General features: G+C 40.8%; 3 protein-coding genes across 3 annotated transcripts; 2 read left to right on the top strand and 1 right to left on the bottom strand.

Annotated features, from left to right (window-relative positions):
* The first annotated feature begins 2549 nt into the window (after positions 1–2549).
* On the top strand, positions 2550–8070 carry loxa (lysyl oxidase a). The gene is made up of 7 exons (XM_069673373.1): positions 2550–3348; positions 3611–3719; positions 4167–4304; positions 5286–5442; positions 7181–7276; positions 7401–7516; positions 7602–8070. Exons 1-7 carry the CDS (start codon positions 2718–2720, stop codon positions 7606–7608), a joined length of 1254 nt encoding a protein of 417 aa, XP_069529474.1. The 5' UTR covers positions 2550–2717; the 3' UTR covers positions 7609–8070.
* A 1248-nt stretch (positions 8071–9318) lies between these two features.
* On the top strand, positions 9319–14732 carry snx24 (sorting nexin 24). Its single transcript, XM_069673490.1, has 7 exons — positions 9319–9487; positions 10895–10978; positions 12606–12710; positions 12910–13004; positions 13133–13162; positions 13354–13418; positions 13497–14732. The coding sequence occupies exons 1-7, from the start codon at positions 9419–9421 to the stop codon at positions 13565–13567; spliced, it is 519 nt and encodes a 172-aa protein (XP_069529591.1). The 5' UTR covers positions 9319–9418; the 3' UTR covers positions 13568–14732.
* Positions 14733–15853: 1121 nt separating this feature from the next.
* Positions 15854–22049, bottom strand: ggcx (gamma-glutamyl carboxylase). The gene is made up of 15 exons (XM_069673489.1): positions 21879–22049; positions 21382–21591; positions 21128–21286; positions 20002–20167; positions 19825–19903; positions 19638–19744; positions 19386–19549; positions 18591–18892; positions 18146–18277; positions 17860–18011; positions 17598–17767; positions 17381–17511; positions 17132–17279; positions 16814–17018; positions 15854–16715 (listed from the first exon to the last, which is right to left on the bottom strand). Exons 1-15 carry the CDS (start codon positions 21901–21903, stop codon positions 16556–16558), a joined length of 2310 nt encoding a protein of 769 aa, XP_069529590.1. The 5' UTR covers positions 21904–22049; the 3' UTR covers positions 15854–16555.
* Positions 22050–24155: the final 2106 nt, after the last annotated feature.

Below are 24155 nucleotides of genomic sequence, written 5' to 3'. Positions count from 1 at the left end.
AAAAAACTGCACAAATAATCTCTCGTAAAAAATGGTGTTTTCTTCTAGGATGTCTTCACTTGTAGTAAAAGCTGATTGTTGTTTTTTCTTGCCTCTAAATGAGGTCGTTGTGCTCAAAATATACTTGTTTCTATGACGTGTCATCCAACAGCAACCAAGGGAAATGTATTTAAAGCTGTTGTGGACAACCACACTTAAACTTGAGGCAAAGGCGGACTTTATGGAGAGGGGTGACACGTGATAATTGTTTAAATAAGGGTAGGCACACTTTTGCACAGTCTGTCCTCAAAGGCATTAATGGTGTTATGTTGGTTTACACATGCACATAGTCTCAGAAGGTTGTGAATGTCGGATCACTGCTTTTGATAAGTTAAAGACATTATTGGATACAGCCTTCTGTAGGAGTTTCAAACCATCTGTCAAGCACCAATAATTCCTGGCTTAGACTGCGATGAGAAGATCGATAACATCTGCATGAATGGTCTTCTCATCAAACTCTCCCACAGAAAAAGAATTAACAGATTTCCTTAAATGATCAACTGCTTTAAATATCTGAAAAGCAGGATTTTGACCAGACATTTAGCAGCTCAACCGTTGGACTGACAGGATTGAGCTTATGTATCCCTCAATTTAACCACTAAGGTGCTCCCAAACCAGGCCTTTACCTGCCGGCTTAGGATGCACAATATTATCGGTACGTTATCGGTATCTGCAGGTTATGGCTTTAAAATGAAATATCGGCAGATATGTCATTTTTCTGCCGATATAAAAGCGCTTTAATTATGCCCAAATGCTCGATGATTCCCTAAAAAAGCTCGACATAAAGCTACGACACCGCCTGCACCATGCCTCTTCTGTCAGGTGAAGAAGGGTGCAAGATGTCTGCGGTACGGCAGCTTTTCAAAGTTTCCGAAACAGACAGCAAGGTTGCTATTTGCAATGGTTGCTCAGCACTGGTCATGCGAGGAGGGGCCAAAACTCATCTTCCATGTAATAACAGTTATATTTGTTACTGTTGTTAATGTTACAAACAAAGAAATATGGCATTTTGTACGTAACCTAAGTTTAAGTAGTTTTCTCATATTGCCCAGTGAATGTGTACATTTTAAAAAGCCCGGTACTATGATACTTCTCCACCTGCCAGTGGGCCACTACAATAAGAGTAGGCATGATATCGAGTCCACTACAGAGGAGACTTGATGTTCTTTGCAAGGGGAAAAAACATGTGCCTAATATATTGGTATCGAAATCTGCAATCGTGCATCCCTACTGCCGGCTGCTGTAGTGTTGGCGTCCAGTGGCAAACAGATGGGACTGTTCTTATCGTACGTACTTCCCAGGTGAAATGACCCAATAGAGCGTCTCTAGAGGTGCTTCCACCAACTACTTTTTGCACTCCAGTATGTAACTCTTGTCCCTTCACAGATAAGAAAACCCCCCACTCCCTCAACAACTCCCTCGGGTGCTGATAAGAAAATGGCAGCACAGGATATTAATTACTCTCATCTGCCCCCTAGTGTCCGGATGTAGGACAAAGTAACTACACTTTAATCATGTAGCAGGTTATCTTTATTTAATCTGCTCCTGTTTCATGTTGCTTGTACGCTGCTTTTAAGTCACTAGGCCAAACTCTCACGCTTTTAAGTAAGTAACTGTAAACTGTTTGTGACCTTAGCTGAGGTTTAGCAGCAGCCCTTCTGTGGTTGATTGTGTAGATGCGAGAGAACATTTCCGGGTTTGCTGGCCTGAAGAAAATGCAAACCTTGGATTAAGTTTCCCAAAGCTATGCATTAGAGCTGTGGTGTAAACAGCAGGGCGGTGATTTGACAGCAAATGACTTACATTTCTGTAAGGGGAGTGTGGGGTCCCCATACTGTAATACAGCCACAGCCTCATTTTGTTTATTGCTCAAAATAGGCTAAATACGACCTTATAGATGATTACTTACCGGAGATGCTTGTGACAAGTCTTGTCAGCAAATCTCCAGCACAGACAGGACTGAGGCAGCTGAGATGAAAGCAGTTGTGGGAGATGGTTTCCCAAAAAAAAAAGACAGCAAATGATGCAGGGCCATGTTTTGGTTACCGAGATCCTCCTATGAGAAAGTGGAGTGTAGAAGCATCTGGCAAAGCGTGTTGCAATTTGGTCGGGAGGTCATCCAACAGTCAAGGGAAAGGCTATTTATCATGAGACTTTGTTGATTTGACAGAAAGTAGAGAAATGAAGACAATATACAGATGTGTCTCGGAACTGGGTCAGTTTATTAAGAGGAATGGATTGCACAAGAAAGTTTGCATCTGATTTGTATACAAGCATAATTGAGAATATGCATCTGTGCTTGTTGCTGACACACACTGACCCTCTTTTAAATGGCCAGACTGTGCAGTTATCAAACACCCTTTGCTAGGCATGATCAGCCAGCACGTATCCTTTCAGAGGTTACATGAGCACCAGCAGCAGACTTGTGTAACAGATTCAGAAACTGCTGAACTCCTCCTCCTCCTCCATCATCCCCATCTCACTGTGCGCATCTGCAGGCTGCAGGAGCAGAGCGATATGAGTTTACGCGGATACATCCAAAACTGAGCTTTTCTTCTCTGCTCACTGAAAATCCTTCAAACAGAGATGAGGGATTTTTAAGTTTAAGGCAACTGGCAACCCCGGCTCATTTGAAACATTCGCTTTGTCACATTCAATCTGCTTTAATTTAGTTCATAATGGGATTACGCATATTTGGCACGCCACTTTACGCATATGCGTGCGTCTTCGTCTTTGTTTTCATCCTGCAAGCTGCCCAGTCTCAGAGGCAACCGGCTACACAACAAGGATCGGCTCTCCGGCAGACGCTACAGTGGTCACACAATGGAAAAGTTTTTAGCATTTTAAGCCAGGGCTCGGAGTATCAGCCCGCGAGGCGGAGGGGCGCACCGCAGGAGCAAGTGCGCGCGCGACCTGTCACTATCATTCGCGATGGGGACGCGAGACATCCGGACACCTCAAACCAGCCGCAGCGGCAGCAGCAGCAGCAGCAGCCTCCCCGGCCGGCATCCAACCCGCACAGCCCGCGTGGCCTCCCGCCTCCGCTCCAACGGCTCGTGAGAGGGCACGAGCACCGCCAGCATCACCACGAGCGCCCCGGTGAGACGCAGAGAAGAGCCAATGACACGCAGGACAAGGTCACTGTCAGTCCGCCTGTGCCCCGGAGAGAAGACATGATGGTGGGTGACGATCCCTACGACCCCTACAAGTCCACTGACAGCGATAATCCGTATTACAATTATTATGACGCCTACGAGAGACCGAGGCCGAGACCGAGAGCCGGATATGGCACAAGCTATCATCAATACGGTAAGAGAGAGGGAAGTTCTCACATAAAGTCGTTAATGACATAGATAAGTGCCATAAAGTGCTCTTTACGTTATTTTGCTATACAATACATGAAACGGTGGTTTGTATGATGCTAACATGCTTCAGTTCCTTTCAAAAATGTCACTTAATCGATTAATCAGTTGGCTTGTCGATCTTGTAATATGTTCAAGTGTTTATTTATTTATTTATATGTATATATATGAAAAGTTAGTGATTATGTCATTTTATTTTGATCTGTTAGGTCTGCCTGATCTCGTCCCTGACCCCTACTACATCCAAGCCTCTGCTTACGCCCAGAGAGTCCCAATGTACAACCTGAGATGTGCAGCAGAGGAAAACTGTTTGTCAAGGTACACCGTCAGACTGTCAGGACTTGGAGAGAGTGTTAAAAAAAAAAACAGACCTCACCGCCAAGTCTGCGTGTTATTCAGGGAGCTTTGAGCCATAACAACCACCTCAAGTGCTTGTGGGTGAGAGGGCTGAGCAGTGGAACCATGTGATGAGGTAAAATTAACCAAATCCTCCCGCTGATGGGGCGGAGTGGTGGATTTCTGTAGGGTTTAATCATAGAGCGCCCGGGGAGAGAAAGCCTGAATGGTAAACACATTATCGAACACTCACCCAAACAAGCTCGTGCCTCTGAATTATTTTTCCACCCAGCACTTAAACAAAGAGTGAAACTCTGCTGCAGCCGGAGGAGGGGGATTCAGCAGGATCTCAGTGATGTCATGGTGTCCATATTCGACCTGTGTTTTTTTTTGTTTTTTTGAAGCTCTTCTTTGTGTTTGTGTCTGCAGCTCCGCCTATAGATCCAGCGTTAGAGACTACGACACCCGTATGCTGCTGAGGTTTCCACAGAGGGTGAAGAACCAGGGGACGGCAGACTTCCTCCCCAGCAGGCCACGTTACTCCTGGGAGTGGCACAGCTGTCACCAGTGAGTATAATGTCACGTCAGGCCTGTCCACCTCACCCTCACAGAAAGAGAGAGAGAGTCACTGTGTCTCGTGGGTTGTTCTCTTGTGTCATTTATCCTCACTGGCATCAATTACAGACATTTGCACGAAGCTTTCGTGCAAACGGATCTGGACTTTTCTGCTCTGAAGGCGAGTTTGGGAAGAATCGTCAAAAAGAAAAGTTCAACAAAGTTCTGAACATATTGTACCCAAAAAATGTAGATTTGTGTCGTATAATTGTTCACAAGTTACAAATTAAGCTGATGTTTTTAAGAAATACTGTTTGTCACCACAGTATTTGTCTATTCCACTATGTAGTTGAAGCTTTGCATCCCCGATTCAAGAACATTTGTGCTACTTTTGCTTCTTTTAATAGTTGGGTTGCCTGTTTTATTGCTTTGCACAGATTTCACATCAAAACTGACATTTTAGGCGTTCATATTTTTACATTACCGGCATAAAAACAGTAAAAAGTTGATGTGACTGAACTTAATTTGACCCTTAGATTCAGTTTATTTACATCCATAAAGCCAGACCTTGTGAAATAAAGGAAAAGGAAAAAATTGTTCCTTTATTGATCTTGTGGCAGAGTGCCCAGTTTTCCCTGATTCTACAGAAACTACCTCAGACCATAGTTATGTTGTGAAACAATCACTTCACTGTGCCAGTGCCTAAGATAGAGCTCATTTGGCAGAGCTCCAGAGAAGTGTTGCTGCAGACTGTATGGATTTTTTGTCACTGTTTTGAAAGTCCAGTGATGTTAAACTCCAGACTGTTTCTGCCGCGTTAAACAAACTCTTTAATTTAGATAATGAAGTGAAAGCAGAGTCTGGTGCGCTCTTATGTGTATGATGAATGAAATCTCAACCAGTGACCTGCAGCTGTTTCACTGAACACCAATATGAAATATTATTATTAAATGGTACAAAATAATAAGTCACTCTGCTGCTGCTGATCCACAGGCACTTCCACAGTATGGACGAGTTCAGCCACTACGAACTGCTGGATTCCAGCACGCAGCACTCGGTGGCTGAGGGCCACAAGGCCAGCTTCTGCCTGGAGGACACTTCCTGTGACTACGGCTACTACAGGCGGTTCGCCTGCACCGCACACACCCAGGTGTCAAATATACCTGCTTGAAAGTTAAATGTTGAAACTTGTTGGTGCTGACGTTAAAGCTGCTCTTATCAATGCGTTTATTCATAGTTATAGTGCCACTACTGGCTACAGGAAATGTTTTCGTCTCCTCTAGATGTACTTCTGCCAACTGGCAGTGCAGCAAATTGTGAAACAGGTAGTTGTTGAGGGTCTACTGCTGCTTAAAGGGCCGTGACTTAAACACAACGGCAATCCGCCATTTCAATTCATGTTGAAATTTTGATGTAATTTTGGTCATATACAGGTGTCGTACTTCCACTGACTCCTCATAATTATTTAAATCCACCTCAAAATTGTTCAGTTTGTAGAAAAGACTTTGCACTTAACCTGGATTTTACTTTGAAGGGTTTGTTGATTCACTCTGATTCATCACCTGACTCCTCAGTTCTCCTCAGCTCTGCACAATAGGCAACAGTATGCTACTTCCTCAGCACCAAACCACAGGCAGACTAAGAAAACAACCAGCTGGTGAGCAAAGTGTAGCATTTAGCTGCTAAAGTGCCAGGTATTTCCTGCAGATGTTATGATTAAGTTTACCAAATTCACATAACAAGGCTATAGTATGTCTCTAGTCTGGTTAGAACTTGTTTCGCTGCCCCCATGTGGCCTGGAAATCAGTGACTGCAGGTTTAGTTAGGCAAGCTTGCTACCAGTTAGCTCCTACCTAGAGCAGCAATGATGTCAAAGTAAGTCTTAATACACCAACCAGCTGTATATCAGCAAAAAGAAATGCACAGTTAAAGTCTTTACCCTTTAACATCCATGCAGATAGCACACTTTTACAGTTAATACCTGGATTAACCTTATTTTAAAAGGCAACAAGGGTCTGCTATACAAATATAGCATGGTTATATTAATGTCACCTGTTATAGTACAATTGTCCACAACAGTTTTAAATAGTGAAAGCAATGGTTTACTGGTGCTGTGGGTGGAAATAGTCATAGTAGACAGAGATATAGAAGCACATGTGTTACTAATAATATTGATCATTGCTCAGTCGCAGTAACCCTGACGCAGCTACTTTAAATGCAACCTGAATCATTTTTGATTATTTACATCTGTGCTTTTCTAACTGTGACATGTCCTCGATGAAAAAGGTCTGTTCCAATTATGAGCGTTTCAAAGTAAAAGTTCATCTCAAGGAAAAATGTTTAGTCTAGACCTAGAAAAAACTACAAACGTTGTGTCACTGTGATTTCTGATTGTTCAGGCTAAAATGTAGGATAACAACTTTGACTCGCTCTTTATGGAATGACCACTCTGTGGTATTTTGTTTCTTAAAGCGAACTGTGGTGAAGGAGAGAGTTGCTAAGAAAACAAGCTGCTCTTTACTGCGGCAGCTGTTCTTTGAAAAAACAACTTTAATATTTCCTTTTTTGAATGAGCCAGCGGTGATTTAGTGATTTTCCTGTTTCTCCGGTAAAACATCCGAGGTCCTTCCTGAACCTCTGTGATCAGTTGTTTAGCCCATGATTTCTTTTCCATCCATTTCTCTCTCTTCTTTGTTTTTCTCTTTTATTGACAGTGAATACAACATTTTCATCATGATTGAACAAAGATACACTTTAACTATAAGATGTTAGACTTTAATAAAACAGAATCTATGATAACAGGACTTTTTAATTTGAATTTATTTTGAAAAAATAAGTTTGTTTTCATGTTTATATGATGTTTTAAATGGATGCTGTCCAATGTGCAGGGCCTGAGCCCGGGGTGTTATGATACCTACAACGCAGACATCGACTGCCAGTGGATCGACATCACAGATGTGAAACCTGGAAACTACGTCCTAAAGGTTTGTGTGAAATACCAGATGACATTCAGCTTCCTCTTGAGACACAGAACCGCTTTAAAAGAGCAAATCACGTTGCCTTTTTGTGTTATTTACTCAGATCACACATCATTGTTGTGCTCCGCAGGTCAGTGTAAACCCGTACTATCAGGTCCCAGAAAGTGACTACAGCAACAACATTGTGCGCTGCGAGGTTCGCTACACTGGCAACTACGCCTACTTGTCTGGTTGTCACATGTCATCGTGAGTATCAGGTCTCAAGTTTCAAATATCTCTTTGATAATCTCCAAGTCCTCCATTAATCTGATCGTGTGTTTATTCTTTTCAGGTATTAAGACATGACAGTCGTTCACAGCACGATCTGTAGATGACAATAAAGAGGACTGCATATGAAAGCATATAAAATGTCATAAAGTGAATTCTTAATTATAAGACATATGTTTAAAAAATTAAAATACTGCCAATAAAAACGTAGGAATCATCTGTAAAAGTGCCAAAAAAAATGTAATTGTTCTTTGCTTATGTAGAGAAGCATTTCTCTTCTTACTGAAACATATATTCTTCTCTCATCTTTACTTTGTACGTTTCATTTCTTACCTGAATTCCATTTTACTGTACGCTTGCATTACTTCCACCTAATCTGAAACATTTAAAAGCTTAAAATAGTGAAAAATACAAACATAACCCAAAAAGTCAACATTAAATGAATCAGTAGTTTATAGGAAATGTATTTGTTATATTTATAAGCGACAGAAGAAACTCTCTTTTCTAAACTTTCTTTGTGAAACTTGATTGAATAAAACATTGTGAAATTGTATCAAGTCTGAGGTGGCTCTCCTGTCTGGCTTTTCTACTTGTATGGTCTTTGCCGCACACTGAATGCACCTTGACTGCACTGGCACATCGAGTGCAGGGATGTAAAGAGAATTTAAACAAATATAATAAATGACCTGCCCCAGTATAAACCTTTTTATTATAACCTTGTAAGTTGCAAACTAGTTAGCGAAAAGGTGCTTCTTTACACATCCATAAATATGTGTGTATTTGGGGTCTGTTTTTTGGCAGCCTGATGTTGACCCACCTTCTTCACTCCTCTTTCCTTTGTCACTCCTCAGCTTTGTTTTGATCTCCACAATCTCCTGAGGACACTGGTAAGGGCTGTTAGAGGGAGCCGAAACAAAAACAATGGACTAAAACAGTGGTTCTCAACTGGTCCAGCCTCAGGACCCACCACCACCTCCTTCATGACAAATTGCGACCCAGATTTCTGAAATTTTCACCATTCAAATGTATTTAATGAAAAGTGTAGTTTGAGATAGAACAAGACATCACAGTGTCAACCGAAATTTACCAGCAGGTGGCAGTTCATAAGAGGGAAATATTTCCTCTAAATCAGCAGCATTTTTTCAACAGAAATAAACTAAAAAAAAGTGCAACATAACTGCAACTACTGTAGGGCTCATCAAGTTTGAGGAATGTAAATCTAACAGTAGCTGGGATTACACAGTACTCAGTAGATTAATGGAATGCGAATACACTACACTACTACTGCATGCAAGGAAACCCATGTCCTTCAAAATAAAAGCTTAACACAAACTTTTTTTCCAAGCTCACATCTGCGACCCACTGAGGACAGCTCCGCGACCCACTTTTGGGTCCCGGCCCACCAGTTGAGAACCACGGGACTAAAAGATGCTAAACTACCCTAAAGAACCAAGGGAGATTTTAGAGTATTAGGCATTGTAGGTAGTAGTAGTAGTAGGCATTGAATGGTGACGCTCACATTAAATGTAGAAAAAAAGATAAATAAAATGTGAATAATTTCACTCCCCAAAAAAACAATTTTATTATGCAGTTAAGAACGATTAAGCAGCATCTTATGATTCGTATAAATTTGTCAAACTCAAAGTTTTTGCGCAATATTCAAATTAACAACAAAATCTCAACCTGCTCATGCGCAGTATCCTCCGCTCCACCAGGCGGCTCCACTGAGACTTGGTTTGTCCTGTTTGAATTCAGTGATTTTTATCAGAGTGTCAAACTGGAGTAAACCACCAGCAGTGTGTGCGTGTGTGTATCTGTATGTATGTGTGTGTGCCATAGGAGCAAATATAATCTACTAAACTGTTACATTTTCAAGTCAAAATGCATCCGGTCCGAGTGTCGATCCCGTCGTTTCGTTCAGAACACAACTCGCTCGAGAAAGGATACACGGTAAGCTGCTCATAATAACCTCTGTGTGTCTGTCTGCGACTGTCGTCTGCTGCTGTCATCAGGTTTTAACTCAGATGTTATTTATGTACACTAGAAAAAAGGAGCTGTAGTCTGTTAAATATCGAGCACCAAACACTGTAAATGTCACTGTTAATTAGATGTTTTTGTGTGTTTGGCTGTACAGTTCAGCCTTGAATAAGCCTGAACTCTCCTTATTTTTTATACATTGTAAACATGTCAGTGTTTAAATATATTAATACACTTGACACACTTGACAATACACGCAAAATGTTAACTTTAGATTTCAATTCATCGTCTTGTTTTAATCGGTGAGACTTGTGAATTTGTGTCTAATGAAATTCACTGGGCGAGTGAACCAACCCACGCAGTCAACAAGATCAGAGATCAGCCCCAGCTCAGCTGTCTGTCATAATTATAGACTGGTTTAAATACAGTTGTATCAATGATTAGTCAGAGTCATCAAGTGTTGATAATAAACCTGTTAAACTTGCATACGTTTAAATAGAGGTGGGTACACCAGCATTTTAGTTCTGCGTTTAAAAGGTCAAAATTAAACAGCTTCAGACTTTTAATACTAAATATAGTTCAACAACCAAAACACTGGATCCTACATTTCCCACAATGCATTTAACACCCTTTGGTTTAGACCCATAGACTGTTTAACAGTATAATCTTTATATACAGTATATATGTACTGTTTTTATACAGTATATGGTTGGACCCTAAACTTCTGTGTTTAAAACTCCATATTCGTGATTTCAACGAGGACTTTATACAGGCTAAAAACTCTGTTTTGAGCCTTTAAAGAGAAGTGGGAGATGATAAAGCAGCATAATGATTCTCATAGTGGAGTTTTTTTTATTGTATGAAGCAAAAACGATAAATAAAATGAATGTTTTCATCAGTATTTCTTCACATTTTCCATTTCATTAGCTGCTTTTTTCAAAGTGTACACAGCGTCATCGTCTCACTGAAAATTCTCTGAACTTTTCCAAGTTGTTTTAATATTACGTACTTGTTGGCTCTTTGTCTTGGGACATGTAGTCTGTCTTGGGTCATGCACCAGTCCAGTATTGCATTAACAACGCTACTGTCATTTATGATTAGATTTCCTCTTTTCACATAACGCTGACAGGAACAGGAACGTTTGTGCAGCATCGGCAGCTTTAACGGAAGAATCCAGCTGAGTGAGGGAAGTCTGTTTAGGGATGTTAACAGACAGATCCAGTTTTTTGCAGCTACAGCCACCAGATGTTTCCTCTTGGTAACTAGCTGACATAGACGTAAACCGGCAGCGTCACAGGGACTGTGTGCTCTGGGAGGGACTTGCGTGGCTCTGACGCTCAATCATGATTTTCTCAACTTCACCTTTTTTCTGTCTCTCAGGTCTTTAAGATTGACGTGCTGATGAATGGCCGACAGCACAGTGTGGAGAAACGCTACAGTGAATTCCACGCTTTGCATAAAATGGTGAGATTAAGTGCTTCCCCAAATGTAAACAATTCAATATGAACAAAGTCCTCCTTTTTGATCGTTTACATTTAGTGCACAAGTCCTGACCCTCAGCCTGTAACAGGTTAAAAAATGTGTTTTTACACATGAACCAGCGTGTCTGATGACTTTTTCCCCTTACAGAGTTGAGTGGTAATAGGATTTAAATGTCTGTGCTCTATTGTTAGTCCCACACAGGGAGGTGTGTGGAAGTGGCCTTAACACTTAACGTGCTGAAAGGACACCACTGAATATTGATTGACAACCAGTGTAATAATCATTTATCATTTGAAGTAATGTATCAATTGAACACACTTGTAGTAGGTTCCAGCAATTTGTAAATAAGCTATCATTAATGTTTGCTGTCGATTAAGATCATTGGAAGTCTTTTTGGACACAGGAGAGACAAACCAATTAATTGGGTAATTGAATAAAACAAACATACATTGTTTAATAACTGAAACAATAATTTATTTATTGCCCTAACTTAATAAAAAATACATTTTGTTTATGCAGCCCATTTCATGCAAAAAGATGCAGTGTGCAGAAAACACAGTAAGACAGATGCAATACATTTGGAATAATACAAACATTATATTGCCTGTTTGCCTTTTCTTTGATGCAAAGCAGTAGCAGTGGTTAACCACAGTCACCATACTAGATTGTTTGAGGTTTTAGATTTACAGACAAGTTCCTCTTCCCGTCCTGCTCAATAGTCCACTTTTAGTGTTGTTCAAACTTTACTTTCACTGTAGAGTCATTGAGCTGCTTCAGTTTCAGGCTCATTGTATTGTTCGTTAGGGGTGGGAAACGCAGGGAAAGTCAGTATATGATACGATACGGCATACGTGGCCCACGATAACCATAATAATCATGATACAGCGCTTCTGCGATTAATTCTAATTAACTTCTTGTTCGTGCCGCCGCGAGGAGTCATGGTGAGGTGACGAGTCAAAATCACAGAGAAAACTGTTTGGATTAAAATATCGATAATTAGCAGCAGTCATATATTGCAGTATTGATATTTTGTCCCAGCCCTATTGTTCATGCTGTCGCACTGTTAAACTGGGACTCTTGAATAGAGCAGTTATTAGCAACACCTGTGCTTTCCTGCTAGGACAAATCAAAGCGTCAGAAGTGATTATAGTTAAGATGCTGGGTTATTATTGATTCTTAGCGATGCTAAAACTATTTTACTTAGTACAGAATTTCATGTTGTCTCGAGGATGAACCGTAATTACTGTTTTTGATCTCCTGTAAACTATTGCGCCTCCAAAGTTTTCACTTATCTTGTAAAATATCTCCTCACTGGATCGGCTCAAGATTGTGAAGCGACATTTTTTTATGTTTGTCCAAAGTACAAAAGGAAGCAAATTTCATGACAAAAGAAAAGACATTCCCTCCAGCCTTAATTGTATTTGTATGTAGCGCTAATTAGAAAAAGTTAGCATGCTAACACACTTATAAAGGATATGTTAGCATTTAGCTAAAATCACCAATATGTCTATTTTCAGCTTCACAGAGCTGCTTTCACAGCTACAGGCTCCTTGTACCTGATCCGTCACATGTAGTAAATATCTTGATTATTATTTTCTAATTCTTCCAGTTAAAGAAGAGCTTAAAGCCACCAGAGATCCCTTCCAAACACGTTAGAAACTGGGTTCCCAAAGTCCTGGAGCAGAGGAGGCACGGTCTGGAGCTCTACCTGCAGGTACTCTGACACACACCGCACTCTAATCCCCCTGATGGGACTGCTGTCTCAGAGTAAACAGACAAACTCAGTACAGATGTAGGAGGATTAAAGCGATTCAAAGTGCTCACCAGAGAGAAGTCATGGAGGTCACTCGACTTGTGTACCGCTGCTTCTTGTGCACGTTGTAATTTGCTTTTGTTTTGTCTGTTTTTGTCAGACTATAATTATGGAAAATGGGGTTCTTCCAAAGATATTCCTGGATTTCCTGAATATCCGCCACTTTCCTTCGGTGCCAAAAACAGAGAGCTGTGGGTGAGTTCAAGCTGCAAGTTTTCCATAAAATAAAAGAACAATTGTGTTGTTCTTTTAAATCCGTGGGAGAGTTTGTCCTCCGGCTGCTGGGAGGCTGCGTGGCTTAACTTTTATTTTTCTTCTCCAAGGTCGTTCGATACAGAATCAGAGGAATCAAGGTGAGTCATTTAGAAGCTATTGTACAAAATAACAGCTTGTTGTGTAACTTCTGGAACCTAAAACTTTAGTCACTATTTGCTCTGCATGTGAACTTCACCCTGCATGTCAGTGACACCACTCAGCTTCATTTGAATGCAGCTTGTAGCCGCCGAGAAATCTTCTGACTTCTTCTTTTTTGCACTATTTTTAGTAAACTTTCACACCAGCCGGTCCTGCTGTTTCTGAGAGACCCCTTCCTGCTGCCATCTGCTCACGGTAACTTTATTTAAATTTGACCTCTCAACTTTTTAACAATTTGACCTCTTAATCTGAAAACTGCTTCTTTCCTTTCAGACTCATTTTCAAACGTCGTGATCGAAGGTGTCGTGCACGGAGTTTTCTACCCGGATCTGCAGCCGAGGTAGAGCCGCAGAGCCGATCCTGAGGGCATCTCGCTACGAAGAGAGATTTTCAGGTGTGCATCAGCGAGGGCGTAACATGTTGGCGTAACACTGAGCCTCATTTATAGTTTCCAAAGCATAAAATAAAAACCTTCGCATTAAAAAAAAAAAAGGGATAAATAGCTGGAACTGACAAGTCACTCGCACTTATGCCACAATAACGTCTGCACAATAACTGTTAGCTGTGATGAAAATAAACTCCATATTCACCCGTATTTCACACACTTAGAAAATAGTTAAAACAAATAAATATGTCAGCATTAAGATGTTACTATATGTGAAACAGTTTGCAGGTTATCATAGATGTTTTAAGGAATTAAAATCAAAATAAGTTCATTAAAAAAATCTCTTATTTCTTATTAAATAAGTGAAACAGTGGGTCAACTGGACATAGAAATAAGAGGAAGTTCAATGTATGGATACCTTAAAGTGTTTCTTTTTTTAAGTTATTTGTTATTAAGCTCTGTAAGTTTGTGAATGGCGCTTCAACTGCGGGGGAAACCAGAAAGGAAAATGCGGATGTCAGCTGGGTTAGTTTGCCAGACACAGAGGAAGCCCGACAGACAGAGTGTGGAGCTGGATCCTGGCCTGCAGACAGGCTGCTGCCACTCCCTTTGTAACTCCGTGGTTGTTGAATGTGTTCTGAGTTGCCAAATTAAGCTGAGAGAGAGAGAGAGAGAGAGAGAGAGATGGTGGAGCTGACGGCTAGGTGCCACATTTAAGGGTGGTGATGATTTAGGCTCTTTAAATAGGTTCCTGAAGTGACGTGGACCTACTTTATTCAGTGAGCGAGTATTATGTTGTTTACGGTAGTGCCGTCGAGCTCTGTGGGGCCACTGGACAAGGAGCTCAGTTTGGTCAGGTGGTCTGCATGAGGTTTGGGGCACAAAGCCAATTTAAAATGTTGGCACGACGGACAGAAATATGCGGCCCAACCCATGAGGAAGGATTTAAATAAAGATATTAGGCCAGAGGTGCAGGATGTTGACAGAACAATTAAAATTGTACTACAACCAATTTAGAACACCATCTAATGAGGAAATGTCAAAAAACCTTTAAAACTAAACTTCAAAATCCACTCAGAAGAACCAGAGCTATTATATTTTTTGATTTTACACATTCTCTTTCTTTCTTTTTTTTTTCTTTTTTTCTTGCATTTCCCACAATGCAACTCGACTATTGACAGCTTGGTCGTAGATCCAGATGTGTTACGTCCTGATCAGCATCAGCAAATGTAACCTCAGCTACTATCCTTAAGCAGTGATGAGGGGCGGGCTGCACACGTTTTGAATGCTAAATTATTTCTAACTCAAATTTTTTTTTTAATTTGAGAAGTTTGACAATTAAACTAAGCTGACTCAAATGACATCACATGAGGCAGATTATCTTGTTTTGTGCAGTTTCTTCTGGAGTCTGAAAAAGCTTGTGCAGAAGTCCTGCTCAAGAACAGTAAACAGGTATGGGTGTGTCCTGCTCAGGAATGACAAACAGGTGTGGGTGTGTAAAAATCAGTGGAGGTGAAAATAATGTTTACTCGAGTACAAATTAATTCTATTATTATTATTATTAAATCAAAGCACCAATCCTTCTTATTAAATCACGATTGAGTTTTCATACATGAGTGGTTAAAAATACATCTGATAACACTTGTAAATGCCAGTAACACTAATACCAGTATTTACCTTTAATGTTGATTTACACATAACTACACAGCTGTGGTGCTCGGAGAAACAGTCACCCATCACTCAAAGGGAAGCATACAATAAAGATGAAGGACTTAAACCAGTAAAACACTGTGCAATATGATAAATAACAGATTGTCTTTATATTGTTCCTCGTGAATGAATGTCTGTGAACGTACAAACATCTCATGTTAACACTCAGAATGACTTTGTGAAACATTAAGACGCATGTCAGGACTTTGACACTTCTCATGTGACTGGACCTCCACTACAGCAGCTACATATTTATTTATACTGAAGTAAATGCGTCCTGATCGACTAACCTAAACGAAGCAGATCACGATGTTACGTTTTAATGAAGTAAATCATTTCATAGAGACTCGTCTTGTAGATTTGTATGTATTTATATTGTTTAACATTGTACTGTTGGAGTGTCACTTCTGTGCCATAACGTCAACCTACAGTGAACACTGGATTCTACTGTAGCACTTTAAGATGGGCGATGTGTAAAATACTGACACCAATAAAATTCATTATTTCTAAGAGTTCAAGTTGATTCTTTATTAAAAAAAACAAAATGTATTCAAACATGATCTCTTTATTAGAAAAATGTCTATAAAATGCCATTAATTTTACAAGCTAAGAATTGTCTCACATTATTGGGTTAGCATACAAAGTTCAGAGAAGTTTATTCCCTCAAAACAGAGAAAAGCCCCTCGTGTCAATCTGCATAATCATTAATGTGGTAACAATTCAGCCAGAATTATTGAATCAGGGCTTTGCAGAGTTATCGACCATCCTGGCGCTGTTCATGTCGGTATGGTTGCAAAAACAGTCCCTTAAAAAACATTCAGTAACGTGCTTCTTCATGTCTATTTCCATTCAAAACAAAAACCGCAGTTCAGCTTTAGCATACTTAAAATCTCCCAGCAGGCCATAACACAGAGTTCATCTATCAAAGAGCATTTTAAATTATCAGTCAATGCCTTGATATTTCTTTTTGGTCATGTCACACAGCCATAAATTGCACGTATAAAACTCTTAAGCTAAATTAAACAAGCAGAGCAGTGCTGCTAACATACAGAACTCCTGTTGTCCTGCAGCGACAACATGTCCTCAGATTCATGAACAGACGCTTTAACAAAATACTGGCTTTACATTTGGAAATAATATCCCAGTAACAGTCCAGCAGTAACAGCACACACATGTGCGTGTGTGATCCGGCATCTGCAGGGAATTCAGCAGAGCATGTTTGGTCCCGGCGGTACCTTTAAAGTTCTCCGTGACCCACTTCGTCTTTCAGCCGCTCGTCCTGGCCGCCATCTGCCTGCGGCTCTTTCATGTTGGCGAACTCAACTTCCCGTGTCAGCTGCTCGAGAGGAGGGAGACCCACCGCCAGGTTTCTCATAGCGATGGCTGTCATCAGGAATCTGGAAGATTGATGACGTACGGTAATTTCACAGATTGATTTTCTTTTACATTTTTCTGTGTGAATAAAACCGAACCTGGCCTAGAAGACAAAACTCACCCCCTTCGTATCGTGTAGTATTTCTTCACTGCAAAGCGCTCAAATCTCTCCAGAACGCCCGCCTCCCTGCGTTTCTTCACCTCCTTCATGCGGCGCTGCCTCTTCAGGAACAGCTTCACGATGGGGTCTGTGGCGTTGACCTCCGCTCCTTCATCCCCGTCTGCAGCGATGAGGGGCTGCAGCTCGGGAGGAAGTGGCTCGGTTTCTGTGGGACAAGACATTTCATCATGTTTGCATTAAAGCCAAATTCTTCTATACAATATTCCTGTTAAGTGCTGCCCTTCATGGCGTCTCTGCCCGACATGATCCCGTTTTTACCTGTCCCGTTTCGAACTCTCTCCTGAAGCTCATACAGCTTGGTGAAGTTCTCCTGCAGCGCCGCCTCCGTGGTGTTGACGTAGACGTACATGTAGCAAGAAGCCCCCTCAGACACTGTGTACACCTTATGGTAAGCTCCAGCAGGCACCTACACACACACACACACACACAAACACATTACGCTAAATACCCGGGTGTGTCCGTGTTGAACAGTATAATGTAAAGGGTAATGATAGAGTGTTGCTGTACCTTTGTCTGCTCACCAGGCTGCAGAGTGTAGTTCTTCTTCTCCTCCACCACCTCCACGTTCACTGTGCCCTGCAGCACGTGGATGCTGGTGTTGCCAAGATCTTCACTCACAAAGTTCTCTAAGTGGAGTCCTAAAAGGTAGAACAAAGGCAAGAATAAATAAGGGTAAACTAAACAACAAAGAGTTAATGTTTTAATCACAGGAGAGGTTTATAACCTGGGAAGTCAGCGATAAAGACGATCTCAGTCTGATTGTCCAAAGTGCCCTCAATCTCCTGGAACTTTGTCCTCCACGGTGAGAGGTCGACCAGCAGAGGCATCAGCCACGCGTTTGCTCGGAAAGGCGACCAATCAGCCTTCACAATGTCCACACGGGGATCAAAGATCCTTAGAGAGAAGTCAAAAGCAAACTCTTATTTTCAACACCATTTGACGCATCTAAAATAGATACATTAACAGCATCTTCCTCTCATTTGTACCTTTGCTGGAAGCGTTCGTTAATGGACACCCAGATGTCAAAGTAGACTCCAGGATCAGAGATGTTATATCGAGGCAGGAACTGATTGAGGCAGGTGGCGTACTGCTTCAGCATGTCTCCGTGGTCTTTCCAGCGACGGCTCTGCGTGAACACCTTCAGTACACCCACCGTGTTATTATGGCTGTGTTTTCTAGTATGTTTTTGTAGCCATTAAATCAAACTGAATAAACAGTGTTGATGTCATGCTCACATGATTTGTGTCAGACGTTGTTTTCCTCATAACTCACCCCTGGGTTCAGATATCCGATGTCTCCGGTTCTTCCGTCTTTGTAGGTGATCTTAACGTGCTGATGGCTGCGCGAGTGAACCATCATGTCCCACGAGTAGCCGTACAAGCCGTTGGTCCAGTTGTTGTAACCCTGCGCAGAAGCTAAATATTAGTTAAATTATTCTTTTAATTAAATATTCATATAAAACAAGACTTTGAATTTATAAAGAGCTAAAAGTTTTCATATCAGAGACTGGATGATGCAATTTTTTTGTCTTTACAGCCTCCCCCCCGTCTGCTTACAACACCAGTTTGATCTCTTGTTTGCTGTGGGCCATTGACTGTTGACTCTGATTGAGCAACTATCAGTCTGGTGACTCAGTGAGGATTTGTAAGGCTTCTGCTTACATCAAAGTACAATCTTACTTAATGCAGCAGAAGGAAATGTTGCAGGGCAGGTGTACCTGCGTGATGAAGTGCGAGTACGGCAGGAAGAACTGTTCCATTATGTAGACAATGGTGAAAATGGCTGCCAGCTTGTGCTTCAGTCTCAGTTTGGAGGGTTTGGCAGCAGGCGGGGTCTCCTGGCGTTCGGTGCTGGTGCTTTGGACCTCGCTGTAAACACAGGAAGTGCTGCGCTGACTGTCCGGTGTGGTGAGAGGCAGGACAGCCCTGAGGAATTCTGGGAAACGGGCGAAGAATCTTCTTGGCCAGTCGGTGTAGCAGAAGAGGGGACTTGTGGCCAGCATAGTGTAGGAAAACATCCCTGTGGAGGACAAACACTGTCATTTAGAGGAAGGTAAAATGATATAACACACATTTAAAAGTAGCTTTAAAGGTGTTTTTAGGCTGTAAGTGAATTCTTTTAGATAATCTTTGTAATTAATGACCCCTGGTGGATGTTAAGTGAAGTGCAGTCCCGGTATTGGCCAAAACAGTGCCAACAAGCTAACGTTAGCTAACCAAAGTGTCCCCCAAGAAGGGTAATGCCCTGAAGATCTTGACCCCAGTAATCCAGCGATATCAGGCACATGCTTGTAAGGTTAATTGATGACTCTAAACTGCCCATAGGTGTGAGTGCGAAAGGTTGTCTGTCTCTATGTGTCAGGCCTGGCAACCAGTCCAGGGTGTACCCCGCCCTTCGCCCAATGACAGCTGGGATAGGCTCCAGCACCCTGAACAGGATAAACGGTATAGATAATGGATGGATGTAATTTGCCTTGCATTATAACTTTAACAAAGCAAAATATCTGACTCACCGATGCTGAAGAGCTGAGAGTTCATACAGTGGAAGTAGGAGACAAAGAAGATGCCATAAGGTCGTGTGATATCAAAAAACAGCAGGTAGCCGGCGGTCAGATCCAGAACGAGACCCCCTCCGTGCACCACCAGCAGATTCACCAACTCCACAGGAAGGATCACTCTGAAAAATAATGTGACGTACCGCAAGATCAGAGAGGAAGTACTGACATACAACAGATAACATATCTCAGCGGATTAATAGCACCTACTTGAAAGGATCAAACAGCCAATGGTGGGCCAAGTATGACATGGAGTATCCCTCCACCCAATCAGCATCCAACTTTTTGATTCCAGCGATGAAGTACACAATAAATATCTGTAAAGGACAAGGAAGTTACATCTTTAGATCAGCTGTAGAGTGGAAGTATATACAGTATTAGCTGATAATGCACAAACCTGTGTCCTCAGCAAAGTGTAGTTCCACAGAGGCACATGAGCATTTCTGATCGACGGCCTCCGCAATCCGTCAACCGACCTGCAAATAAGACAGAAAGAAAGATCTCCTCTGTTAGCTCACGAAGAAGATATAAACAAGCAATCACACATAAAGACATAATATAGATGTCTTCTCACCAGTATCTGTTGCAGTCCATGAGTGTGAGCTGGAATCCGATGAGGCCGTAGAGGTACGAGTGATTGTTCCAGGCCGTTTTGTCCAGGAAGAAAATGTACCAGTACGTCGAGATGAACATGAGGCAGGAGAGACGATAGAAGCAGCCAAGCATGATGCCCACAGCGCCTTTAATGAGAAACATAAACACACAATTTAGTTGGTCATAAAAACTGTTTTTAATATAAACTAATCTATTTTTATAGTTTAAACTTCTCTACAGGGAGGACTTCTCATCCAATAAAAACAGTCGTAAATGTCCTCTGTTCCTCTTGAGGAGCTTTGTTTATCAAAATAAAATAACCCGACTGAAGTCACTGTGATGCTATAGTGTTGCATTATGGGAAATAAAAGGTTGGAGTCTGATTCTGTTTCTAATAGGTCCCTAAACTTTATGGAAGTGCAAAGCTAAATTTGCAGGGGGAAAGTGGGAAAAATCTTAACAGCTGTTACAAAATACGGAATAATTGTTTACCTTGTAACATTTTAAATTACAATGTTTGCTTCTGAGATTATTATTAACACTTTTGTACATGTTTCAAAAATTAGAATAGATGTATGTACAAAATCTAAGTTGTAAGTTGTGCATGAAAAATGAAACGTCAACCAAACGAATTAAGTGAAATTTCTCTCTTTTGTGAAATTTTTAGGAGAAACAAATGTTGCCAAGTGTTGAGAAACGAGCAGAACATTGATTTATACCCACACTGGCTAACTACAAGGTTTGTAGTCCTAATGATTTGTTATCATTGTTTATTGACACTGATTGTCATTGTGGTCTCCCCTCTGTCTCAGATCTTGCTTACAGTGTGCACTACTTTTGCAATAGTTCAAACATAAACCTGCGTTAGTTAGTTGGCTTAGAGGAAACAGAAGGTGGAAAATTACAGGTCTGGTATTTGTGCTTTCATCTTTACCACAGACAGCCGCCCCACAGAGACCATCCCCTATAAAAGGACTGCATCTGCATGGACTCAAAAAGAAGGGAGGCTGTCTTCACAAAGCTTCGGTTAACACTAAGGTGAGAGCCTTTAACCTTACAATGTTTTAGAAATGAGCTTCCAACTTGAAAAACTGAGTTATACCCACCGAGGAACATCACCACGTAAACCATATACATCCAATCCAAAGGTAGGGGCTGTAGGAAATTAAAGAGAGGAAAACGGCAAACAGGGGCTCCGTCCAGGTACTTGTAGTCCAGGTGACTGAGGCCACGTTCCTGTGTGACGTCGATAGCCATGAGCAAACCTGCAAGACAGACAATTAATAAGGTTAGAGGGTGCAGAGAGGTGTTTTAATATCTCCTAAAAAGAGTCTTCACTTGTAAGACAAACTTAATTTACCGAACAAGAAGCGGAAGATGCCCAGGGATGCAGGGTCAGTGGGACGGTTCAGTAAGGATACCAGACTCTGCCAGGAGGTCAGGTCCTCCTTCCTGAACCCAAAGATCTTCTCAAACCCGCTTTTGGTCTGTGCTCCATCAGTTTTAGGAGCTGCATCCTTCTTTGCGGTTTGTTCTTTCCTTTCTTCTCCATCACTGCTCACAAGAGCTCCTGGAGGTTTAACATGTACATAAGCATGAATAAATGTAGCACTTTTTATAAGTATAAGCAAGATAATTGTACTACACTCGACGTCAGCAAACGTATCATGCTTTATTTAAAGAACTTGAACATTCCTGCATGATTTACATTACAGGAAGTTGTAATTTACACATCACACACGGCTTAGGTTTACATTACAGCCAAGCTATTGGTTAAACGCTGGCCTAACTAGTTATTACATTGCCTAAACAACAACACACCGCCACACTGACTGTCACTGCTAACAACAACCTCACCTGCAGTCGCGTCTCTTGCCTCCATGCTGAAATATGGTGAGAATTAAACCAATTTCGTTTGGGGACAGAGGGGCAGTAAAGTCCTCTCTCTGCTCTCCCTGCCCCAGGTGGAGGTGTCCTGCCTGGTCACGTCAATGAAGCAGACACAGTTACGTGTCAAAGTCCCACACACACAGGCTGGTCAGGGCAGGGAGAGGAGGGAGAGTGGGGGGAAGGTTTGGGAGGGATTGGAATGTTGTGAAAGAGGTGCTCGCCGTTTATTGGCGGATTCCTTAATGAACCCGCCCACTAAGGGAAACCGTCCTACGTCATATCCTGTCGCCGATAGACTGCCGTTTGACAAATATTTTAACTTAAATCACCTTTTCAAGAATGAAAGGCTTTTCTATCTGCATATCCAGTTATATGGAAAATAATCCAAATAATGATAATAAAAAAAAAATAATAATATGAAAAACAACCGAGTGAATAAGATCAGGTAAAAATGAAACACGGGGAAAAAAATATATATAAATATGTCTTTTTTAAACTTTGCAAATTGAAAAAATGCACATGGTTAAAATTTCACGATCTAATAAAAATCATAATTTATTTGTTTTGAAAGATACTAAATATGTACTGGGTAATGATTTGACATTAATGAGGCGATTTGTAATTTGTACAAACTATTTCCATTTCATTGTTCAATATAAAACTGTTGTTCTTATTGTATATGATGTATATGTATATATTAATATACATATGAATATACATATTAAACATCATTATTTGAACTGATTTAATCCACCCTAACCCTATCAGACTGAAATCTCGATGCATGAAAAAGTTATTATCAGATTTGAAATAATAGAGGAATAATAAGTATTTGGCCTTGCAATCGAAGTCTGTTGTGACATACTATATTCCAGACTAGACATAACATATGAGATGCGACTGAGCTGCACCCCATAGAGATATTATATTATTATCTTTCCTCTATGTGTGATGGAGTTTTAGATTCTGACAAATCAGGGACATAAAACACAAAGAGGTTATTTGTAGCAAAATGTAATGATGTATTTGCAATAGGTAGACAACACAATAAAGAGCCAACAGTTTACCACTTACTATAATCATCCTGTGAAACTTTTTGAGACTCTTCTTCCCTGCAGTATTTGCGGCATCATGCCATGACTAGAATACCACAAGATACCACCGGAGGACAGGCATCTAGTTTCTAAACTATGTTCGATAGCATTTTGTTTGTTAAATCATAGTCATAGTAAATGTAATGCGACGAGGTATTTACTTTCAGCATGTTAGAACACACTTATCTTAAAGTTATCAGTTGGCATGTCACAGTTTTTTAAGTTTAACACTCTTTACTCTGGAGCAATAGAGAGAGGGTAGAGTGAAGGGCAACCCAGTTTTATTCTGTGTTAAATATAGATGAAATAACCTTTTGTGCAACTGAGGTGTGTGTACCTTTACCTAAATCCTTAGTGATGTTGGAGTGATATTTTTCTTTAAAGGTTTGGTAGGTGCCACCTTTGCTGAATCCCACTAAAACTGGTGTTATGTTAACCATTCCAGCGTTGTACACTAAACAGCTTATCCAACTCAGGGGTTAGTTTAACCTCCTATTGGTCCTGGTCTGCTTGGCTGGCGATTCAGATTTGAGAGATGAAGTGAGAGAGATGTTTTGAATTGGTCTGAATCCCACAAAACATAAAAGGCATTTGTTTACTCCTTTGAAACCGTCTCACACTGACAATCCAGGTTTATATAATAAAACAAGGAAGCATGAATTTTCAGGCACATCAGAGTGTTTTCACAGGTGGATATTTAAGTCTTTATTGAATGTAGAGATAAAGCTCAGAACTTAGCTAAGGATCTATTTTGTCATGTTTAGTTTATAAGCAGTTTTTAATTCAAACCCATGCAAATGTTATTCTTGTATTATTCTGCTTAGCTGCTATACACATTGAAGAAGACTTCACCAACAGAACAATGGAAATCTTTATTTTTATTTACTCACGTCACTCTTGCAAAAATAGATAAATAGACTAAATAAATAATCTATAAGTAGTTACATATGTAATTGTTCTTTCCATGAAACCCTCTTGAAACTAATTGTACATGCAATAGAACATACTTGGCTTTTGAATTTTTTGGTCAAACACAAAACATGTTGCTGCTCCAGCCTTGTGCCTTCAGGTAGGTTACTGATCAAAAGATATCTTAAAGTCAATGATTATTAAACATTTTTGAAATAGTAGCATAAAAAAACATTTTCAA

The sequence above is a fragment of the Semicossyphus pulcher genome, unplaced genomic scaffold, assembly GCF_022749685.1.
Source record: "Semicossyphus pulcher isolate SPU_LCO1_2020_fin unplaced genomic scaffold, fSemPul1.0.p SCAF_22, whole genome shotgun sequence".
Classification (NCBI taxonomy): Eukaryota; Metazoa; Chordata; class Actinopteri; order Labriformes; family Labridae; genus Semicossyphus; species Semicossyphus pulcher.
The sequence above is the reverse complement of the archived record's forward strand: the minus strand, read 5'-3'. Positions and strand labels throughout refer to the sequence as shown.